A 22,893-nucleotide genomic window follows, 5' to 3' on the forward strand; every position below is an offset into this window, starting at 1 on the left:
CTGATGAAAAACACGCAATATTTTTTGTGTGATCGCTAGGCTCAGTCAACTGGAGAAAGGCTGAGTACTCTGCAGAGCCAATTTTGAAATTCAAGGTCCATGTTGAAAAGGGGTTTTCAGAGCACTGTAGAAAATGTCTGAATGATGCAAACATGGCGGTATCCATCAACTCCTGGGTAATCCAGATATGGTTGGTAGTTTTGATTGCACAACTAAATGTAAAGTCTTTCCTCTGCTTGACCACTAGGCTAGAACCGCCATTTAATGCAAGCAGCAACGTTACATTTATTGCTTCATTAAAATTTATTTCTAAGGCAGTTAATGGCAGTGTGATTGAAATGTCTGTAGAAACTGATAATTGAAAAATTATGTTGCAGTGCAACAAAACCTTCAAGTTCAAAAATCCATCTGAGAACTTTAGGAAGATTTTATTTTGTTGAGGCGGGGAGTGGGGGTGGTAGAGAACATAGGATATCCACATATTTATATTTTCCATAGCATTACAAGTTTTAATACACATTTCACAAAACACTGAAATCATTGGGGTAACAGAATCTGGCAAAAAAGGTTATCTTAGGTTTGTTGATTGTTTTGTATTTGTAACTGTTTGGCTCTGAAATGAAATTTTAAATAGAAAATCAAATAACAGCCTTGCCTCAAATGAATTTGCATGTTTTCAACTGAGATTCAGTTTCAGTTTTACATTGGTTTTCTTTTCTTATTTTAAAAGTTTAGTAGCACTGAATAGACTTTGCTGTGATGTCAAAGTCAATTGTGCTCCTGATTTGCAATAGCTGTTATTTATCGTTCACTCATTAAAACAGAGCCTGAAAACTATGGACCGTTGCCTCTACTATACAACTTTGAAAAGAATAAAACTGATTTTTGTTAATCACATAGTTATCTGTTAACTAAGCTCTTGATTTTAAAACATATTTTATATTGACCTGTATTGTGTAAAATTGTCAAAATAATCAAGTTGGCTTTTATGCTAAAACAATCCAATGTTCCTGCTGTTTTTTTTCCCCTTCAGGTGGGCTTGCAGCGATGGTGGGAGCAGGAAATCCCCGTGGGAGATACTATTGGCAAAGGGGAGCTCATGACACATAACCTGACTGAGCTGATAAAACCCGAATCTTACGAGGTGCGTCTCACTCCCATCACTCGTTTTGGAGAGGGTGACTCGACCATCCGGATCATCACCTACAGTGGTAAGTGTTGCAAACCGTGTCAGATGTGGCTTTTTTTTAAGTGTTGTCTTGAGAAGAGAATCAAAACAGGCTAAAGAAGGCAAAGAAAGACTAAGTGGCATCTGCCTCTGTGTGTGACTGTGCGGTTTAAAAGATAGGTCCATGGTGATGTAATGGTGACTCTGAGACCATAATTAACCCCAGATCCTGTTTGTGCTTCTGTACAGCGACACATGTTCATCAATTCATGGGTGAATATCACAAGTTCAATTTGGTATCAGCAGCCAATTCTGTGATCATGATGGGGATCTATTATGCATGATATGTATGAGGATGGACCAGTTAAAAGTGAACTCATTAAAGTAATTTGAATTGCATCTAACGCATTAAGTCTTGAGAGGACAGCCTGATTTCAGCGTGCTTTGCTCCTTTCCAGTTTGAGCCAAATGGATGTTGATCAACTGACTAATCTCTTCCTCTGACCTTTATTCTCTGAGTCAGGTTTTTTTTATCCTTGGCTAGGTTAAAGGCTGACTTGTTGTTTGCGTGCTTGAGAGATCACCGTAACATCAGAGCCTCAGATGACTCAAAACATGTCACTTAGGTCATGAGACCAAACAAAACCGGTCAGAGATGAGTCATGTTTTGTTGCACTCAGTTTGCCTACGGGCAACCTTTTTTTTTTTTGTTGTCCGTTACTTCCTCTCTTCTTTTCTCCCAGAGGATCTGTTGTGTCTCCAGGAATGTTTCTCAAATAACACGTAGGTATTTTTATTTCAGTGGTGACCAAACAGAGCAATGATAGCTCATCTTGTCTTAGACTCTGAATCAAGGATCACAGCAGTGAAATAAAACATAATGCATCACGAAGACATGTTGTATACATCCCAGTGAAAATACAGAAAACAAGTGTTTGAATCGGAGGAAATTCCCATCTGAATGAGATTAGTGCTTCCCTTAAATTCATTTTCAAAAACTTGCTGCACTAAAATTACCTGCAGAATGGAAGATAACCAGGATTGAACCAAATTTACAAAGTCCTCACAAATGAGGATATTTACCTAAAGTTGTGCTGTACTGCAAAAAGCGTCTTTCTTTGCTGACAGTTTAGTCCTGTACACTAATTATGTTAATCAGATCACTCCTTATCATGCAACGTGGCCCGGTACTCTCCCAGAGACTCGTCACATCTGGGGTCCGTTAGGCCTTGGTATGGCGCTGTGATATTTCCACGGTAGCACAAAAACGGAGCAAAGATTCATACCTTTAGACTGGAGTTCATACTGGACACGTGATTTGTTCATATTAATATGCATGCATACATCGGTCTGAACTTTGTGTCAAAAATAAAACCCTATTATTTTGTCAGAATTCATGGCATCAAACGATGTGTTAAATTTACCAGTTATATTGTCCAAGAAAACTATTTTGGCTATTTTAACAATTTTTTCAACTAAATTTCAAGAATGAAGAGACCACATTGGAGTCTGAGTCACCGTAAAAGCAGTGTAACACGCTGCCCTTGTGAGTGCTTGTTAAATTGTCCCTTAACAGTTTAAACATAATCAAGCAAACCCATCAGAAAACACGATGCAAAGATGGAAGACAGCTGTGTCTACCTGACCAGATAAGAGAAATGTTTAGGTTTTCTATTAAAGCTTTATTCCCACTATGTCATGGGGTGAATACATTGTTGTAAGGTGTCCAAAATAAAAGAAGTGCACATAAGATGATGCGTAAAATAGTTTTTTTGCAAATAACCAAGCCTACCGTGGTTAGCCTCTCCCACAGCTAGCTGTGAAATGGCTTTATCGGAGCAAAACCTTTTTTCTTCAACCATTTCTCTGGCAAATTCTCCAGTGTGCACTGGATCATTGCTGAAAGAGGGCAGAATTTATGGTTCCATAAGTTACATCAAGTGGTCCTCAGACTATCACACTACCACTGACATATTAGATATATAATAATCTTTCTCTAAAATGGTTTGTAATTTTCACACCAGATTTAATCAGAGGCATACCGTCCAGAAAGTTAGATTTTGTCTTCTCACTCCGCAGAATATTGTCCTAAATGTTTTCAAGTTCGTGGACAGGATATGACTTTTGAACTGTTTGGGCATTTAAGCATCTTTTTATTAGACCACTTATATTAATATGATTTCTTGATTTTAATGACCTGGCAGTGTTGTGGCCTTGGTATGTCTATCAAAATCAAACCTCCAATAATGTGTTTAACATAAGTATATCATTTAACAAAGGTTGCAATTATATATTCAAAAAGAGCCAGGTTTGTTTTTAGAACTTCTTCCCCTTTTTGATAAACTGGGGAAAAAAATGTTTTTCAATGGGAGGATGAGAAAAAAGATTTTTTCTCATCCTCCCATTGAAAGAGGAGAATCCATATGGATACATTACTTATTATATCCTTTTGAATTACATTAATGACATCTTGTATTACATGATAAATTAGAGAAATATAAAAAACACAAAGGAACCTAAGGGAGCTTAATATTTTCACAAAGCACTATGATTAGGCCACGAGGCCTCAAGGCAAGTACAAAATGTTAGAAGTGTTTATGGTTCAGTTGAGGTTAAATATAGAGATCAAAGATAAAACTAAATCTCAAAATATGCGAGATGCTAGTGAGACTGTAGGCTTACCACGAAAAAGAATGCTTTGATCACCCAAATAAAGATTTATGGAACTGTAGGTATATCAGCTTGGCAAGTCAAGTGAATAAACCTTTCAATGCAATTTATTTTTAGAAACATCCAACAGTTTGGAAGTACAGATTTATTCTTCAGCTGGGGGCCATGTTGACTGATTTACAACAAAAAAGGTGACAGTACCGTCCAGATACCCAGGTACTTGAGATGTGCATTTTTATAACGCAACTGTTTTCCGTCTATCACTGCCTGCTGAGATCTTCCTGAGTGGTGTTGCTGCAGTTGTAAATAATTCAGCTTCACTGCAGCTCATCATGGCTGTTAGGAGAAAAGAGAATTGGAGAAGAGGGGAAGGCAGGGAAGCAGACAAACTTTCCCCCCATGGTCCGTGCTAAACCTTGAATTGAAATCAGATGAACGGAATGAAATTGAATTCAGTCAAAAGTGTAAAGAATTGTGGCTAATTAAGGCAGCGAGAGGCACGGGAGGCTCGGCAGAGGAAGCCAAACTGGGGCCGAAGAGAAAAGGGGAGAGACAGAAAGAAACAAAGCAAGTTTGGTGTTCAAATCTCCAGCCTGCACAATGAGACTGGACTAATTATCACTCTAGGGGTGCTCTGTTCTCCCACGCGCTCAACAACGTCACTGTATCAGGCCAACACAGATCTTAGCCAAATTCACTCTGCACTGAGAATGTGTCCCATTAGTCACCCTGACTGACGGGTGAAATACGGTCCAAGATCTCTGCTATGGCTTCTGTTTAATTATGGTAGGAGAACAAGGACCTGAAGGCCTCCTGTATACAAACCGTTAGTGTTGTGTTGCATTCAGGGCTTTCCAGTTGAGAGAAATATAGTGTAAGCCTTTTTTTTCATATGTAGTTAATCTGTGTGTATACTTTGGTGTTTCCTCTCATTTACCTATCTGTAAATAGATAGGGAATTGAGTGGGGTAAACAGTTACATAAATAGTTAACTATTCACTTAGCTATATAAACATTTTTCTTTATATGGCACTAGCACAAACACAATCGTAGTAGACTAGTGATGCCACCATTGCCATGATTCCTTCATTGGTAATCTCTGTCTGTCAAACTAACACTGTAGTCGCCATGTCCAACTCTGGTGGTTAAAGCCCTCAAAGATGCCTTTTTAAATGAAAACAACTTCTGTTCAAACTTTATTTTACGTAGGTTTTATGTAATAATCTCACACAAAGTAGCCCATAATTGTAAAGTGGATAAAAACGAGACAGTTTTAAGGAATAAAATTCTAGGGTTAGGGTTATGGATAAATATTAGGGATAAATATTGCAGAATTAAACAAGTTCACAGAATTTTTTTTAAAGTGAGTAATGTTAAATTACCACCCTTAGGCCCCATTTATACAGCTTATTTGCAACAAAAAAAATTCGATTTTGGAGCAAGTTACACTTTAAGCATGTCAGTGAGTGATTTTTAAAGGTACAAACTCTCAGGTGGAGTTAAATCTGGGCTTTTCTAGGCCAATTTTAACTCATCACTGTGCTTTTTTCTTAAGTCTCCCATTGTGGCTTTGTCTTGCTGAAAGCTAAAACCCAGTTTTTTTTTTTTTTACTTCTCAGGTTTTCCTTCAGTATTCTCTTGTACATTGGCTCCATCCAAATTCATACCAAATCTGGCCAACTTCCTTGTTCCTCCTAAAGACAGACATTCCCAAACCATGATGCTGCCAGAACCATGTTTAATTTGGACAGTGCGTTTAGAGCGAGCATGTGTATCTTTTCTTCCACTTTACAATTAGATAATACTTTGTGTTGAGCTATGACGTAAAACCCTAATATAATAGATAAAAGTTTTTTTCTGTAATGGGGGGTACAACTAATTATTTTGCTGTGAGGGTCAGAAAACCCCTAAGTGAATCTGTGCGTAAGCCTCTTTGTTATTCTATTCATGCCTGTTTGTAGTTTTTATAAAGCATGGCGAAAATGGCCCTCTTGGGCTTTGATGTTGCACAATAAGCTCCCAAAGAGTCCCTAAAAAATTACAAAATGAAAAAATGTAAAGAGGCTTGATCTGTGTGTTACATTCGGGATAAAAGAAGTCCACTGGCAGAGCCATTATTGTGATCCACGATGGCACTAGATTTTCTGTGACTCTGCAGGAGAACACAAAAAGTAGTTATTGTGTCTCCAGCTGCAGGATGAAGAATGGTTGTGTCAGCCAGCTCTGAAGGCTGTTTTAAAATATGCTGCAGTGACAAACTCGGCATCTGTTTGGTGTTTGTCATCGCCTCCCTTCTCTCGTGGTTTCCCCTCGTACAATGCAGGATTTAAAGTTTAAGCTTTATGTCAGCCCTCTCTGTACAACAACTATTTCCTGATATTATATCTTCATGCATCTCATGAGGGCAGTGACAGTAGCTTGCCACCTTCTTACTCTTAAATCACATCCAGTTTTCTGCTTTATTGGATACTCTTCCTACCTAAGGACGTTATACATCTGAAGAAAACAATTGAACATGGTATTTAAAATTCATATAGTTGGATATTGCAACTTTTGCTCACAAACACAACAAAACTTTTCACTCCTCCGCTGGATGTTGCTGCTTCGCTTGGCTCCACTCCATCTCCTTGTTTACTCATTGCGTGCATGCGCAATGGTGTTCTTCTGCTCACAAGATGTTGTTGCAAATATGCACAAAAGTACTTTGTGTACTGACAAATAGAGCAAACATAAAGTGTAAAACAGATAAATAAAATATAATAAGCCAACAGGAAGTGATATTTATTTGCAAAACCTTTGTATGCAACAAGAGTGAGCTACTGGCATAAAGTCATAAATTCGTAAAGTCAAGGTATGTGACTTGGCACTTTTAAGGTTGGGCATTTAAAACGGACCTATGATTATGCCGAGAGAATCTATAATCAATTGTTTACCCAATTCAAACTTTGGATCTTTGGAAAGTTAGAACCTTCAAACACAATTGGCAGTATTCATATGTTTTAAAAATTCATCTGTTTGAAGTAAACTCAAAGTTGCTGACATGAAAGTTTGATAAATTTGATCAAATGCTCTACCATCTCTTGCAATAGTATTCATGCCTTTAACCTTTCCGCATTTATTCCAATTATAACCACACACTCAAATGTATTTTATGTTGTATTTAAGGGGGGGGGGGAGACAGAGGAACAGAAAGGTATACATATTTCATGAAGTGGAAAGAAAATGACAGTTTTCCCATTTTTTATACAAATAAAAATAAAACAAAAAATATTTCTATCCAGCCCCATTTACTCTGATGCAAAATTCATGCCTTTAATACGTTTGCAGTGCAGTGTACACGGTGCAACACTGAACTCTTTCTAAAGCTTATACAAGTGAAAAAAACACTACAGTTGTTGTGTTTCATGAAATACCTCCTTTTAGAGAAATGCATCCATAAATTTTCTAACGGCTCCCAAGATGGCAGGATCAGTGCATTCTGTATGTATCCATTAAATATAAGCAATTCAGTCAGCAGCCAGATAACTGGGATTAAAAGAAAGACTGGAAATGGGACAAACGAGACAGACTAGAGGCACCAACTCCCTGGAGTTTTTATGTGGCTGCCTGCTGAACAAAATCACAGAAAATCAGAGAGTCAGAATTGTTTTACACATTACATATACATTTTTTTCACAGAAATGATATTTGGTCTAACATGTAAATTAATACCTGTTCAGTATGTACCTCTTGGATGTTGACTGTTGGAAATAGGTACCAGTCCCCCACACAACCCTGAGGAGGATTACGCAGGTGTGTAAAATAGATGGATGTAAATTAGTCAGCTCTTGAGGTTTGCTAATGGGTAAATTTCCTTAACTATCAACATACTTAAGGAAACCAATCCCCACTCCACCAACACCTGCTGCCTTGAGGCTTCTTTATGGTAATCTAAACTCTCCAGCTGTGTCAGGCTGCCACTGAGTGACTTATCTGTTTGGTTGTTAAGACCCTATATCAGGTGTTCTTATGGATTTTTTTTATACTCATTTGGCCTCCTCTGCTTGACATTCTTTAGAAATCAGCTCCTGAAGCAGTTTGTTTGCATTCTTGCCATGCTCATGAAATATATGTTTTGATTTTTCCCTGTCTACATTTTTTTTCATACCTCTTTTCATTTTTGTTTTCTACCTGGCAGTCAGCGCAAAGCTGAGCCATGTGAAGGTCTGTTGGAACCTCACTGGCTTTCATTATTGCGTCTTGTTCACACTGATACCAAAAAGGATGATTTGCACCATTGATTTTTTCCACAGTGGGCGTGACCATGGACATCTGAGCTTGAAAGTTCTGTTGCCTGAGAAAGATTACTCAGTAAAACTCACCCACTCTGCTGCTGAACTTATGGTTCAGGCAGTGGATCACTGGGAATTTTTCATAGTGTGGATTATATAAGGTCAATAAAATGACAGAAGAGTCCAAGCAGTATTCGTCTGTAAGGGTATAAAGCTGCAGCCATAGAAATGTCTGCTGCTTTGTTATGCAACAGAGGTACCAGTGGGTAGGGATTCCTGCCAAGATGAAGTCAGTGCTTGTATCCGAAACTGCCTCGATGGACCAGTGTCCTTCGGCGGTCACTGAGCTCACTTTGTGTTCCAGTCAAAATTAGGCGCTTTGGATGGAAGTCAATCATGCATCAAGCAGCGGCTTGTCTTGTCCTCTGTGCTGGAAAAGAACACAACATGGATCAGCAATGCACCCTATATATATATATATATATATATATATATATATATATATATATATATATATATATATATATATATATATATATATATAAATAAATATATATAAATGATATGGTGTTTTTAACAGTACGTCCACAGACTTCCTATCCACCGCTGGAGGACATACAGAAGCAGAACGATAACCAGAGACTGCTTCTGGAATTGTTGTGCCGTCAAAATGTGACTTTGACCTAAAATTACAACTTTCAGTTGTTATAAACTGTTGGTATCAAACGCAAAGAGATTATATTTACCATTGTATCATTTATTGGTCAAAATCCAGAATTGGGACGAGAATTCTGTGCATAAAAATAGTCTGAAAGAACTGGAGCATTTAAATGATTCAACTGTAAACCATTTTCATGTCTGTGCATATTTTTTTATATCATTTCAGTTTCTGTTACTGTCAGATTTCCGGAAAAAAGAGTGGCTTATTAGTTTTTTAGATTTCACTAGGCCCATGCTTGGGCTACATTTAGATCTAACTCCACCAACAATACTAGCATATTTAATTTTTGAAGCTGCTGATCCGTATTGACTTAGCCCATGCACATAGATTTGCTAAATACCTAAATAGTATTTGCCACTTGTCACTGGCTGAATACACATTCACTTTTGGCTTCCACTAATGTAGCTTACTGGTGAGTAGCAGGTTTTCACACTAAAAGCTTGTAGCAATTCCAGTAACAACAGCTGGGATTTATTTTCTGTAAACCACTTACACATTTCTTGCCCAGCTGGACATATGCTATTTTTGTTCTTCACTGGTAACACCAAATAAATCTCCATATTGATGGATGAAATGCTGAATTGCCTGAGCATTCATATTTCCATCTACGGTTGCTGTTTGGTATGGGTTTAGTTTTTTTTAGAGCTTTTTGTTGTTAAGTAAATCAGCATGACATCTGGCAACAAAGTAGACAGGTTGCATCAATAAAATATGAACATTTGTTTGTAGGACTTTCAACCATTGTATGGGGTTATTTCAGTAAAAAATGTCTCATTTTTTTAAAGATGCTTTATCTTCCCTTTAGAAAAGTTTTTAAAGCTTGCCGTCTTTGATTTTCCTGCATGTGTTGTTATGGTTGCACATTGTCTAATAATATAACCAGTAGGGTTTTTTGGTAAGGGGTTGTCAAATATCCCAGTTCAAATCAAACATTGTTAATTAGTCTAAAAAAAATCCAAATCCTTAGCTGCAGATGTTAACATTAGCATACTATGCCAGGTCAAGCAGAACCATAGTATATTTTGAATATACACCTATATATTTGTAGGTGTATATGTTGTATACACCTACAAAGCTTGACCCTATTAAATATAGTGAACAATTTTAGCATAGCAGAAGTTTTAAATTAGCCTTCTTAGGCATGTTTCAGACCAGTGCTTTAATGGCATACATGCATTTCTGAGGACACCTATGAATTTGATCTCATATTTGCTAGTGTTATATATAGAAAAACACTTGACTCAGACTGTTTTAATGATCCATGCACTCTAAAGACTGGAGTTAGGTCTTTAGAGTAAAATTATTGCGTTTCTGTTTTTTTTTTCATATTCATTAGTCTTTCATGATGGAAGTTAAATTCTCTGTGCATATGTGGTTTGGAGAGAGCACTTGCATACACAACGGTAGTTCAGAATCCTTGGGGCCTGTTCACTGCTCAGCTTGAGCTCCTCAGTGGGGGGAAGTCATTGCTTGAGCAGACACATTAATCTGGACTCAGGCACAGAGCGTCAACCGAGAGAAGCTGCAGGTAAGGAATACGACAAGAAAACATACTTTCTTAACCGCAGTGTCGGAAAGAGGAAGGAGTGCGTGTGTGTCTGCATGTGTTAGAAGGGGGGGAGGGCAGGAAGGATTTGGGAGGGAGGAAAGGGGAAGTTGCAGGAAAAAAGGAGGCTGAGGGGGAAGAGGCAAGAGAGGCTGTGTTTTGTCAGAAAACTCTGCATCCTTTCTGCCAGCCAGCGGCTGCAAGTTGTCACCTAAAACATTTTCTCCGCCACAGCTTTGATGATTTCCTGCCCCTCTGTAATTTGTGTGCCTTTCTGCAGCCCAGTAGGTCCAATAAAAAGCAGTGATTGTTGGGACGCAGGTATGTTTAACAGGAAACACTATTAGGATGAGGGCGCACAGTAACCGAGAAGCTTCCCATGCGGTGTGTTTTCATCTTTTCTTTTCTTTTTCTCTTTCCCCCACAAGTAACATACATTTTCATTAGCAGGATAATAAACAGAAATCACTACTTTAGTTGCTGCTTTAAAAAACATTTTACCATTTCAATACTTCTCCACACTTCAGTGCGTGTTTTCTTTTGTAGGGGCGATTTGTTATTGCTTTCTTTAATTGGCTGGATTAAAATCAATTCCCCTTTGCGCAGAAAGGCTTCATAAATCAAACAGCAACATGGTTTTGTAGCAAAGCTGATGTAGCTCATCTATTCAGCCGGTCAGCAATCGATCATGAAAATGCTCATGAATCTTCTGGACAGGTTAAATGGTATTTTATCTGCAAAAAGTGAAGTGCCAACTAACTGGCGAGTTGCGGCTCTGCGTGATACCCTTGACCTTTATGTGTTTGCTTCGGTGGTAGCCTTTTAAATTATCAATAAGCGAGGCAGTGAACCGTGCATCAGGTGGACAGAATGCAAACAGAATTTCACAGGTGTTTGAGAGACCCAAAGCCAGGAGCATTTAATCTACAAGTTTCTAAAATGACGGTTAAGTAAACACAGACAAGATGTTCCATAGAGGTGATTAGCTGCCACGGTTGCGATTATTAGCCGTTTTTTTTTAAGATTTATTGGCTCCTAAATGGACGTGTAAAATAGGCTTGGCTTTATAAATGGAAGTCACCTTGGACAAGAACATCAGCAGCGCCGGTAAATGGCAGTGATGATAAGCAGCTGTGTTATAAGCTTATTAATGTGATCATGCCGTCCTCCTAATCCTGTCTTTTACGTTAGATAACAGTCAGAGAATAATTGCTGCCACCTTTTCTTTCTGAAATTCCACACGTCTCTTTTTGCTCCGCTCGGTAATCAGTGCGTAGCGTTCAAGAGGATTTCCGCAGCCCTTTTATATTTATATTGTTCATCTGTTGTGATTCTATGCTTTCAGCCATTCCTGGACTGTGTTTTACAAATAGAGACTTCCTAGCTCTGCAACACACCATGAAAGTGCATTGGTTACGTGTATGTGCTTGTGTATCATTATGTGCTTGAGAAGCACAACAATGAATTATTTTGAAGTTCACCAAGCTGGAGTGTTTCTGTATGTCTTTATGTTTCCTTGTAAAAATGCTTTATGCAATGGCTGACTCCTCTGATCTTCTGCGCTAACAAATCTCTGACGATTCTCCTCCGCAGCTCCCATCAACCCTCACCTGAGTAAGTAAGATGCTCTCTCTACCTTTTGCAAGAGTCTGTAAAAATATTGGCATGACTGGATTTTGCAGGTGCAATGACTGTAATATATGAAACAAGCAATTGGTTTTCCTTACGAGTCAAGATTTTACCAACGATTTGGGGAAAACTAAGAATTACAGTTATTCTTAATGTTGCTTTCTAACAGTCCACATTGTGGAATATTACAACCTGAAGTACATTTACATTTCTGATAATATACTGCTAATATACTGTAGAAATACAATTTTGCATTTACAAAAACATTCAGGTATGTAAATATTTTATGACTTTAGTAGATCTATATTAGGGTAGCACATCAGAATAAAAAAAAAAAATCTAGATGTTGAAATCCACCTCTAGGTCTGACTCAATCTGAAGTAAACCCTATGCCAACAGAAAGATTAGTCCAAAATTGACCAGGCTAACTAATCAAACAGAGTAAAAACTCTAACATATCCCTTTGGTTTACAGCCGATAGTGTTATGTGATATTCACATAGATTGTAAATATTACTCTATTTTTTGATAGTTTTTTTCTTTTACAGTTACCGTATTCTCACATGGTTTGCAAATTGTTTGTATCTTGTCCCTCAGTCATTCACCATTTGTTTGTTTGCTTTCTACTGAATTTCCAAAATCAGCCTGACAAACACTTTGCAAGAGGTTGAAGCATCTTGGATGCTCTTGTAAATAAATTAATTTCTTCAACCAACCCAAGGAGAAGTCTTTATTGGTTGACTATGTCAGCACAACTCAAGGACTGTCTTCTTTGTTCATTCAAAATAAGAGCTTTACACATAGAAACAACTGGGTGTTGAGCTTAAAACATTAATGTTTATATCCAGGCACTGTAATATTAGCTTACATTTGTCACATGGTAACAGCAACTAGATAGCGCTTCCCAATAAAGATGTCTCCTTGACAAGGAATATTGTGGTGTGTTGTTGTCATTACACCTTTATTAGATCGCATAGAAAACTAAGTTTTGCAAAAAAAAAAAAAACTGTCTACTAATAGCAAAGCTTTGTTAGAGACTGGCTTAATAAGGTTGGATCAAGTAGTTTGAATCGTTTTGTCTCTAAGAATCTAAATGTCAATAAAATTTGCAATTAAAGGATGGCCGTTTCATTTTGTTTCATGCTGTCTGAAAGCCTGGTTCTTCTGTAACCATAGGTCAATATTACAGCTTAACACCAAGATAGTGGAATCTACCAAAAAAACCCGACACGAAACAGTTTTGACAGGGCTAAATAGTCTTGGAGCAAAATTGTAAATTTTGAACAAAATATTTGCACGTTGCTTTTATTTTTGTGCATGTTTCCCCGTCTATGAGCATGCATCTGTGTGTACTGACATGCTTTAATCTTTAGTCTCATTTGTTGTGCATTTTTATACAGAAAACTTTACAAAATCACGGCTTGAGAATCCACGCTTAATCGTTGTTTACTGTACTGTGGTGTACTGCTGTGCGTAGCCGCTGTTATATATTTATATACAGCTGATTTATATTTTGGTGGGTGTTCGCACAAACATTGCCAGCACAATAACAAACATCCTAATCACCAGCATCATTATCCAAATCCCCGTAGGAGACTATCTTACCTGAACGCCTCCTCTTACGACCCTCAATCCTCTACCTATTCTCCGAATCCTCGCCTCCCTCTCGGGTGCAGGAGGCAGAAACATTTAGTTTAGCTCAGCGCGGATGGGGGCGTTAATGCCTCGCACCAGCCCTTCATTTAAATCTGTATGCCTGTGAGGGAAAAAAAGTCAGGAGTGCCTGTAAACGCGGCCTCTCCTTCTCTCACTTCGCTCGCTCCCAGTATGTATGCCCTCTTCCCTTCTTCAGTCAATCCACCCACTCTGCACCTCCGTCTATGCTACCTCGATTACCTGAGTAAAAGCTGCAGATCCTACTCCTCGCAAGGTCACCACTCCAAGCTGCTCCTGGCCACGTTTTAATAAATCAATGAATATTTATCAGCGCACATGCCTACATCCTGCATCTAAATGCTCCTCGTTTACTACCTCTTTGAGGACATTGCTCAGCGCTGCCATGTCCTCTGGTTATGTGTTTAGCTTTGTTTGTTTTACGGATTAAATGGAGGTTTTGACACTACCAATCCTGCTGCTCTGCCCTCATTAAACCAAAATGCGGCAGGCTTCTTTTTTCTTTCTTTTTTTTTCAGCGAGATTTCTGACTATTCATTAGCAAATTCGCATTTAGACATTACCATCAAAGTGACCCATCCTAACCTCATATAAGAGTTACAATTACCCTTTCATTCCATTTCGTTCTCACGGCACACTCCACTTTAAAAAAAAAAAATTGCTGTCAAAGGGGCATGGAGAGGTGCAGAGGAAAAAGCAGAGCATGGGGCTCGGTAGCTCCACCTGCAGAGCCCCTTGAAGATGAGGCGTGATTGAGATGATGCCGATTTTTAAACTGACTACACACAGCGTGTGCAAATGAGGTCTGTCTGAGCCTCCAAGGACAGTCGTCTCATTTTTCTACCTTCAGTAATGTTGAAAGAACAAATGTTAACTGTGGCAAACCCTTGCAAAAAAGCATAAACGTAATGTCTTCACATGACACTTGTGTTCAGTTGAATATTTTCCTTGAAGCTGCGTAATTTAACGACATGGCTTTTACTCTCAAATATTCACCCACTTTCCCATAAGTTTTGCAGCATCCTATCTCCATTCGCTCGCTACACTGCCTGTCATTGTCAGGGAAAGGCAAAAAAACATTCAGGGGGACATTTTCTACAGTCACATAGAGGTCACGTCTTAATTTAGAAATCCTTTGCTCCACATTTCATGATGTAATTAGGACTTAGATTGTTAGATGCACTCCTGAGACCGAGGCGCTACAGGAAAGCTCATAAATATACAGCAGGCATCTTGCAGCTCACATGTATCGCTGTAGCTTCCAGGCAGTTTGTACCGTTCTCCCCTCTTGTCATGATGATGTGAACACCCGGGTGTGCTTTCTGCCGATCTCCAGGGGAGTTCCACTGCAGCTTTGAGGAAGAAGCGATCTGCATGTTTACTCAGGACAAGAACGATGATTTTGATTGGACAAGGCACAGCGCCGCCACCCGGGACACAAAGTACACACCCAACACTGGCCCCGGCGCCGACCGCACCGGGTCTAAGCAGGGTAAGTAGTTCAATTTTTACCTGTTTTCTACATTTTAAAAGTGACTTTACAGTTTTAGAGAAGAAGAATAACATCCGCCAAAAGCATATCTATAACTTAACTTCTTTTATTAGCATTGTCTCTTCATACACTGCAGTGTTGTCTATAAAATCTGAAAGATGATCATATTTACAATAAGCTATCTTTGCAATAATGTTCAAGAATCCTTTTACCTGGTGTTTGCTTTTCATTATAATTGCTTCATCTAATTCAGATTGTGCAGGCTCATCACTTGGGAACCTTAAAATGCAGCATTGAGTTCATATAAGTGCTGATTTTGTTTTTTACTACTGTGTCCTCCATGCATTTTTTAAGGCTCGCTGGCAGAGCATAAATCAAACCACAGACCCGTCTTTTAGGTCATAAATGATGATGACACATTTCAAATAGATATACATATATCATAGTTGGACTGTTTTTTTGGTCAAAATGAATGAAGTACTTTTGCTGATGACCACTCGTCATCATTTTACAACAAGCTTGCAACTCGTACAAGAGGAAAGCCACGGAATACATCTGTAAGAGTTAGAGTCTGAATGGTAAATGGACTGAACTTATATAGCGCTTTTCCAGTCATGCTGACCACCCAAAGCGCTTTACACTATAGCCACATTCACCCAGTCGATCTCACTAACGCGCATACATTTATACACCGAGACGCAGCTCGGTAGGCAACTTGAGTTAAGTGTCTTGCCCAGGGGCACATTGACATGTGGCAAGGGGAAGCTGAAATCCAACCCACAACCTTCTGATTGCAAGATGACTACTCAACCTATCAAGCCACAGTCGCCCAGAAGAGAAGTGACTGCATCATAACTAGCACCTTTCAGGAAAATTCACACTTTTTATTTCTAGGAGTTTCAAACAATTGTAAAATGTCATCCTTTTTATTCTCTTTCTTTGCTGTTTTGAAAATATGCTGGTACTCCACAAAAGTGCTCTGTGACATTTGCCTTTTACTAACCTTTTTTTTAGGATTATATACTGTAAAAATTTGTAAATTCAAAATTTTTTGCAATGATTTTTAGCTTTAAACCTCTGAGTATGTTCTCTCCTAGCATTATTTTAGAGCCATTTATAAAGTCACCGGCAATATAAGTGCAGCATGCTTAGATTAACAGAACAAATGAAAGGTACAGTAAATACCACTGTTAAAATCAACTAGTAAAATTGAGTGAAAGATGGCCACTCTATGCAAAAATTACAGAGCCACTAAAGAATGTATTTCTAGAACCAGATATTCAGTTGAAACTGAATGTTTAAATACGCTGTATGTAACATTAGCTTTTATTTTACTGACCTGAAATCAGAATAAAATTTTCCTGTTTTAGATCTGCTGAAATTACTAAAAACAAATTATATTTGCTAGATGCCAGAATAATAAGAAAGATTTTCCTAGGGTGCTTATTACATCTTCTTTAAATAAAGCAGACAACTCAGGCTACGTTCACACTGCAGCCTGAAGTGACCCATTTCCGATTTTTTTGCCCATATGCGACCTGGATTTGATCTTTTCATGACAGTCTGAACAACACAGATCTGATCTTTTCAAATGCGACCTGTGTCTGTACGGCCAGGTCGCATTAATCTGACGTGTACCCAAGCGTCACTATTTGATGAGTTGGAAGTGAGAATTTGTTAATAGAGAAGATTATATAATTATTTATTATTCGTTCTAAGCTTCTGATAGATTTTTACAACATTTGAATAAAATGGAGAAAACTGTTTGGATGTACTTTAAAGTAAAACCTTCGACCCATTGGTTTCATGTTTGACATCATCAAAAAAAAAATCAAAGAAACAAGTCAAGATATAGGAAAGAGAGTTGTGGATCTTGACAGCTCTGGTCCTTCTTTGGGCACTATTTCCAGATGCCTGAAGGTTACACATTCATCCATTTGAACAATTAAACTCATGGATAAATACCATTGGTATGTCCAGCTATCATGCTGTTCAGGAAACAGGCTCCATGTCCCAGAGATTAATGTGATTGGGGGCAAAATGACCAAATCAACCCTAGAACAAAAGCAACATACCTGGTAAAGATGCTGGCTGAAGTAGAAAAGAGAGTGTCAACACTTTATACATTTATAAGTTCTGTACTGACATGGATAGAAAAGCCACTTAGTGAGGAAGAGGCCATTACTCCAATAGCAACATAAAAAGTCAGGTTAAGGTTTGCAAAACACTCAGGGAAAGCCATAATGTCTGGAGACAAGTCTTATAGTCTGATTAAACTAGAATCTAACATTGTGGAATGGTCTGTGATGTGAAAATTTGGAAACATTGATGCAACACCTCATCACATCAGCCAAGAGGTTAAAGCTTGGACACAAATTGGTTTTCCAACTGGCAATGATCTTAAGCATACCACTAAATCAATTACAAAGGCACGTAAGCTCAAAAACCTGATCTCAATCCTGTCAGAATTTTTTGGACAGCGGCTTATGAACATGACCCAGTTCACATGGGCCAATTCTCTTGTTAGGAATTGGCCCAAATCCTAACAAGCTTTTGGAGAAGTTGGTGCAAAGACACTCAAAACATTTCACCCAAGGAAAGTTTGCAAGACATTTCTATGAAATACTAAGGATTAATTTTCAACTTCTACATTTATTGAAATAAAGAAAAAATCTCTAACAAGTTTCTCTTATTATTCTGCCATGATATTATTTTGCATTATTCTGGAGCAAATGGAGATTCTGGTAATCCTCACTGACTTGCGAAAAAAAGAAAATTTAGACCGATTTGATGTCAAACTGTAAGAAAACAAGTTTGATGTATTTTTATACAGTGCATTTAAAGATCTGGTTTCAACTGTGTGGGAGAGGGACGGCTAAATCACCGAAAACAAAAACAAAATGATTCTCACTCATTTAATTGAGCATCTTTATTAGTCAGAAAATGGCTGGAAAAAAAAGCTACTCACCTAAATATTCGAACCAATTCTCAGTAAACCCCATAAATAAAAACTGAAACTGTTGGAATAATGACTGACAAGGCTGGACAAGGAGTGATGTTACTTTACCACCATTCACATTGATTAGGATTGTAAGCGAGGTAAAATAAATAAATAAATAATCAAATAAACATTATAAAGCTCAATGTTTGAGAACGGTATCGTAGTGAGGTATATTTGAGTCACAAAGTGTAAATAACAAGCTTTCAAACATCTTTACTTGTGCCAAAGGTTGTGGATGAGTGTAAACTTTTCAATGTTTAATTATATAATCCTCTAATTAATTTGTTGTGCATTATCCTGAACAAGGATCAAAACAAGACCTCTAAATATCAGAAATATTTCCTAGATTTACAAAGTAATAACTATTTTAACAATTGTTTTGGACAAGTGATCAGCCAATTAACGAGGTGTTTAGTTGTGTGCTATTAAACACGTTTTTTTAATTAGCTACAACTCTACTAACATGGTGTTTCAGACACTGGGTCAATTACTTATGGAGAGAACTGGATACTTGCTAGTAATAATAATAGAAAGCACTTTAGCATGCTCTTAAATTACAAAGACATTAAAAAAATATTAAATATGGCCTTTCATGCAATCGGTCAAGGTATGCCTGGTGTATAATATAACAGTTTTACAACATTTACAGAAATGTGTTGCAAAAGCAGGATTATGGCATATCTCAGATCCTATCTGTTCAAATCTTTGGTAATTACTTCTGACAGCTATAAGCATCGTTCCAAATACATACAGATTCTAACATGTGTGGACACACTTGAAAATTAACATAACTTAGATTTTTTTTTATGTAATCCATGCAAGGTAACACAAATCTCCACAGTGCACAGAAAAACAGTGTGATTATTGTGTCACTGGTGAATGACGTGCCAACATAAACATATTGCAAGAGTACGGTTTTTACTGTTTTGTAAATGCAAACATGTCAGTAAAAGTGCCTGTTCGTGACAAGCTGTAATAGGTTTGTATCATTCAGTTTCTGATTTTATAAGAGATGTTTGCACATGTCACATTGAAGTCTAACAGCGTGTTCCTTTGATTATTTATTTTTGAAATAATCTTGCTTTCCCTATGGTATGTGAATTAACTAACTCAATCAGTAAAGTACCATTAAAATCGGATATGTTTGAATCAGTCTGAGGATTACATCTGAGTGCCCTGATGGTAGTTTCGTATCTGTGATGGAATATAAATGCCTATTATGCTTCTGTGGCTCCAACAGCAGCTGAAGCAGTAAATAATGCATTGGCTTTAATCACATAATGGTTTCCAAATGTCCAGCATTTCATTACCAAGCCCATTCCTCTCTGCGTATAATTATCTGATATGAGATTCAACAGAGGGAGATATTCCATTTGATTTTGGCTGCAGGGGCGTGGAGCTGCTCACTAGTTACCTTCCTTGTGCCTGTGGCAGGGCACAGATTGACTTGAGATTATTTGGCTCAGACACAATCAGAGGACTTTGAGTCTGTAGCTGCTGTGTTGTCCATGACAGTCAAGCCCAAGGAGTGTAAGTTTACCCCATACGTTATCAGCCTCATTGGCCCTGGGCTATCACGATTATCAAAAAGAGAACCTTAAAGAAACTTGCACTTTATCTTTCACAAGGAGGGTCTCGTTTTTATTATACTGTCACAGAGTTTAAATATAGTCTATATTTCACCTATCAACATGTTTAGCTTTAGATGCATTTACTCTTTTCATGGTTTTCGTAAACAAAACGTGGGACTTTTTTACCGGTAAAATCCACAGAAAACTATAGAAATAGAAGTGTTGTTGTGGTAAAGGTATTCTCTTGACCAACATGCATAATCACACAATGGACACAGATGGTAAGATCAAGTGATTTATTCACAATTACTCTCCAGCAACTATATTTCTACAGCAGGGAGAGGTTTCAAAATCTCTGGTTTGGCAGCATCCGGAAATGGGGAGGAGTAGTCAATTGAGTAGCAGCGAGATAATAAAGAGAGCAAAACTGAACCAGAGATGGACAATTAAGTTAACTTAAGTTGCTGTAGTTTAAGGAGGGTGTTGAGGGAGGATTTGTAGTAAGTTTAGAAAGGGTATGTTTTGATGAGGATTTGTGTTTGAGGGAGATTTCCATTGAGAGAGTTGAATACTTTGAAAGGAGATGTGAATGGAGAATGAACTATACAGTGGAGAGTGGGCAAGCAGATGAAGGCTGGGTACACTGGAGCTATCAGGAGACAATCATGGTGTGAGTGAAGTTCTAAAAGGAGAACTGTTATCAAGAGGCTTGTGACCGAAATCTGGAGGTGCAGAGAGCTCGAGAGTAAGAAACTAAAAGGTAAGTGCCACCAGAGTATTCTTCTTAGGTAACATGCTACTGCTACTACGAACTGTAGCAAAAACACAGAGAGCTTTACTCTACCTCATAGTTTGATCATCAGGCAAAATCTGGTTGTCCTGCAGCTCCTTAAATATCCAGCCGTCTAACCAGGAACATCCAGGCAGGAGTGCCACTTGTTGTAGACCGGCCAAGCCCCATAACAGAGATCTTCTGTTCAAAGACAGAAGTCACACTCGTAAAAGACTAGACAATTTTATGAATACAAGATGACTCCTTTGACTGGCTGGAATTTTGAGATGAAGAGAAGTGGAACTGAGAACCGAGTCGATCTCAGAAGGACCAATGTTTCTTGGTGAACATTTCCTTGTGGAGGATTTGAGGTGGATGTCTCTTGTGGAGAGCCAAATTTTATGGCTTGGAAAGTATTGTGGAAATGGAGACCTCTTTTGCTTGGCCCAGCAATGGTTCTGGTCTGTGGTGCGGTTGAGAGCAGCTATAGTGTTATCCCAGGTTTGCTTACATTGATGTGAGTGGTGTTGGATAGTGGTATATGAGAGGTTCTGTTCATCGGATGGAAAAAGTGGTGATTGGTGGTAACCCAGAAAGATTCAAATGGGGATAATCCAGTTGCTGAGGAGACATGGCTATTATGAGCATACTCAATTCAGGGTAGCTGAAAATTCAAAGTTAATATTTAGAGTAGTGTAAGGTAGTTTGCAGCTCTTGGTTCATCTGTTAATCCGTAGGTGGAACCCTGAACTGAGGGCAAGTTAGACTCCCAGGACGGAGCTGAATCTTTCCAAACCTTGGAGATGAATTGGGGACCACGGTAAGACAGAATTTTAAGGGGTATTTCATGGAGTCTGAAGTAATTTTTTACAACAAATTTTTTTTAAAGAGGAACTAGGCAACTGGAAAGCCTTGGAAAAGTGATCAATATGTTAGGTATGGTGGTAAACTTCTGGACAAAAGTAAGTCGGTAACTAAGTCCAAATCAATGTGCGGGGCGTTTGGGTATGGCAAGAGGCTGAAGAAACCCATTGAGTGGTTTATTGCGAGACTTGTTCCTAGCTCGGACATGAAAGGCTAGTACATAATCTTTGTGCTTCAGTCAGCATGTACAGGCTCAAAACATTGAGAAAGTAGAACCTGGTCTTTGATCTCCCAGTTGAGAACTCCCACAACATATGAGGATGGATTAACAGTGTTAATGGGAGCTTCATCATCAGCGGAGAATTGCCTGGACAAGGAGCTTGATTTCATATTCTTAGAATCAGGTTTATGAGATGATAAAATTAAAGCAATAACTCCTGGTGACCAGCATCACAATTTCTCTAAGAAGCAGAGACAACTAAAAAAAGAGCATTTTATCTTTCAAATAACTACACCCACTCCAGTATCTGAAGAGTCAACCTCCAGCAGGAGCTGTTTTGATGGTTCTGGTTGGGTAAGGACTGGCGCATATTCTCAATTGCAAACTTAGTTTGCAATTGAGAAAATACTTGCTGTCTCTGCCTCAAGTGTCAAAATGAATACTTTATTTGAGGACGTACAGTTGGTGAGTGGGATGGCTGTTTTGTTAGTGTGGGCCAATTGAGGACAGACTGGATGTTTTCTGGATTAGTTTTTACCTGAACATTCTTGAAAATTTACCCCAAGAAAGTGACAGATAACATTCACATTTCTCGTCTTTGACAAACAGATGTTTTTCAAGCAGACATTGGAGAACAAGCCAAACATTTGTCTTGTGCTTCTCAAGGTTCTTGGAGAACATTACAATGCCTTCGAGATAAACAAAGACAAACTTGTTTAGAAGGTCCTGCCGGACATTATTGACAAGACACTGAAAAACGGCAAGAGAATGAGTCAGTCCAAAAGGCATGACTAAAAAAAAATCAAAATGCTCTAGGTGAGTTTTAAAAGTTGTCCTTTTTTCATCCCCTTCATAAATCCTAACTGGGAACACTAGATAGGACAATATAATTCTACACTTTGTCTGAAATTAATAAGATGACGTGGAATAAAGGTAGATTGGCGGCCATTAAAATGGCAGCATGTACTCTAAAATTTTACACAAGCTTTTCTTTGGTTAAAATGATTGTTGTGGATGACGAACAGTATCTGAGAATCAAGGGAGACTGAAGGAAACACAATAAAATGTAACTTTCTCACTATGACTGGCTGAAACAATGAGTTCTATAGAATCCTTTCTGTGTGTGATGATGGATAGAAACTTACTATTCAGTGCTGAGACGTGAAATAGTGAAAAAAGAACAGTGGGGATCCTGACTCGTTTTACTATAATGTAAAGAATATATAAGAATTTGTTCATTACCCGAGTCAGTCAATCAAAGCATGAGTTTTAATAGAATATTGATTGATTTTTAG

At 38.2% G+C, this 22,893-nt stretch overlaps 1 protein-coding gene across 3 annotated transcripts in view; it reads left to right on the top strand.

Moving 5' to 3' along the window:
- The window catches only part of mdga2a (MAM domain containing glycosylphosphatidylinositol anchor 2a), a 249,857-nt gene that overhangs the window by 224,066 nt on the left and 2,898 nt on the right, over positions 1 to 22,893 (top strand). For all 3 annotated transcript variants that reach the window (XM_036134196.1, XM_036134197.1, XM_036134198.1), the window contains exons 12-14: positions 1,034 to 1,211; positions 11,970 to 11,990; positions 15,015 to 15,170. In XM_036134196.1, coding sequence (XP_035990089.1) covers positions 1,034 to 1,211; positions 11,970 to 11,990; positions 15,015 to 15,170 — 355 coding nt within the window. The remainder of the gene's footprint in view (positions 1 to 1,033; positions 1,212 to 11,969; positions 11,991 to 15,014; positions 15,171 to 22,893) is intronic.

This window comes from Fundulus heteroclitus, unplaced genomic scaffold (genome assembly GCF_011125445.2).
Source record: "Fundulus heteroclitus isolate FHET01 unplaced genomic scaffold, MU-UCD_Fhet_4.1 scaffold_76, whole genome shotgun sequence".
NCBI classification, from domain to species: Eukaryota; Metazoa; Chordata; class Actinopteri; order Cyprinodontiformes; family Fundulidae; genus Fundulus; species Fundulus heteroclitus.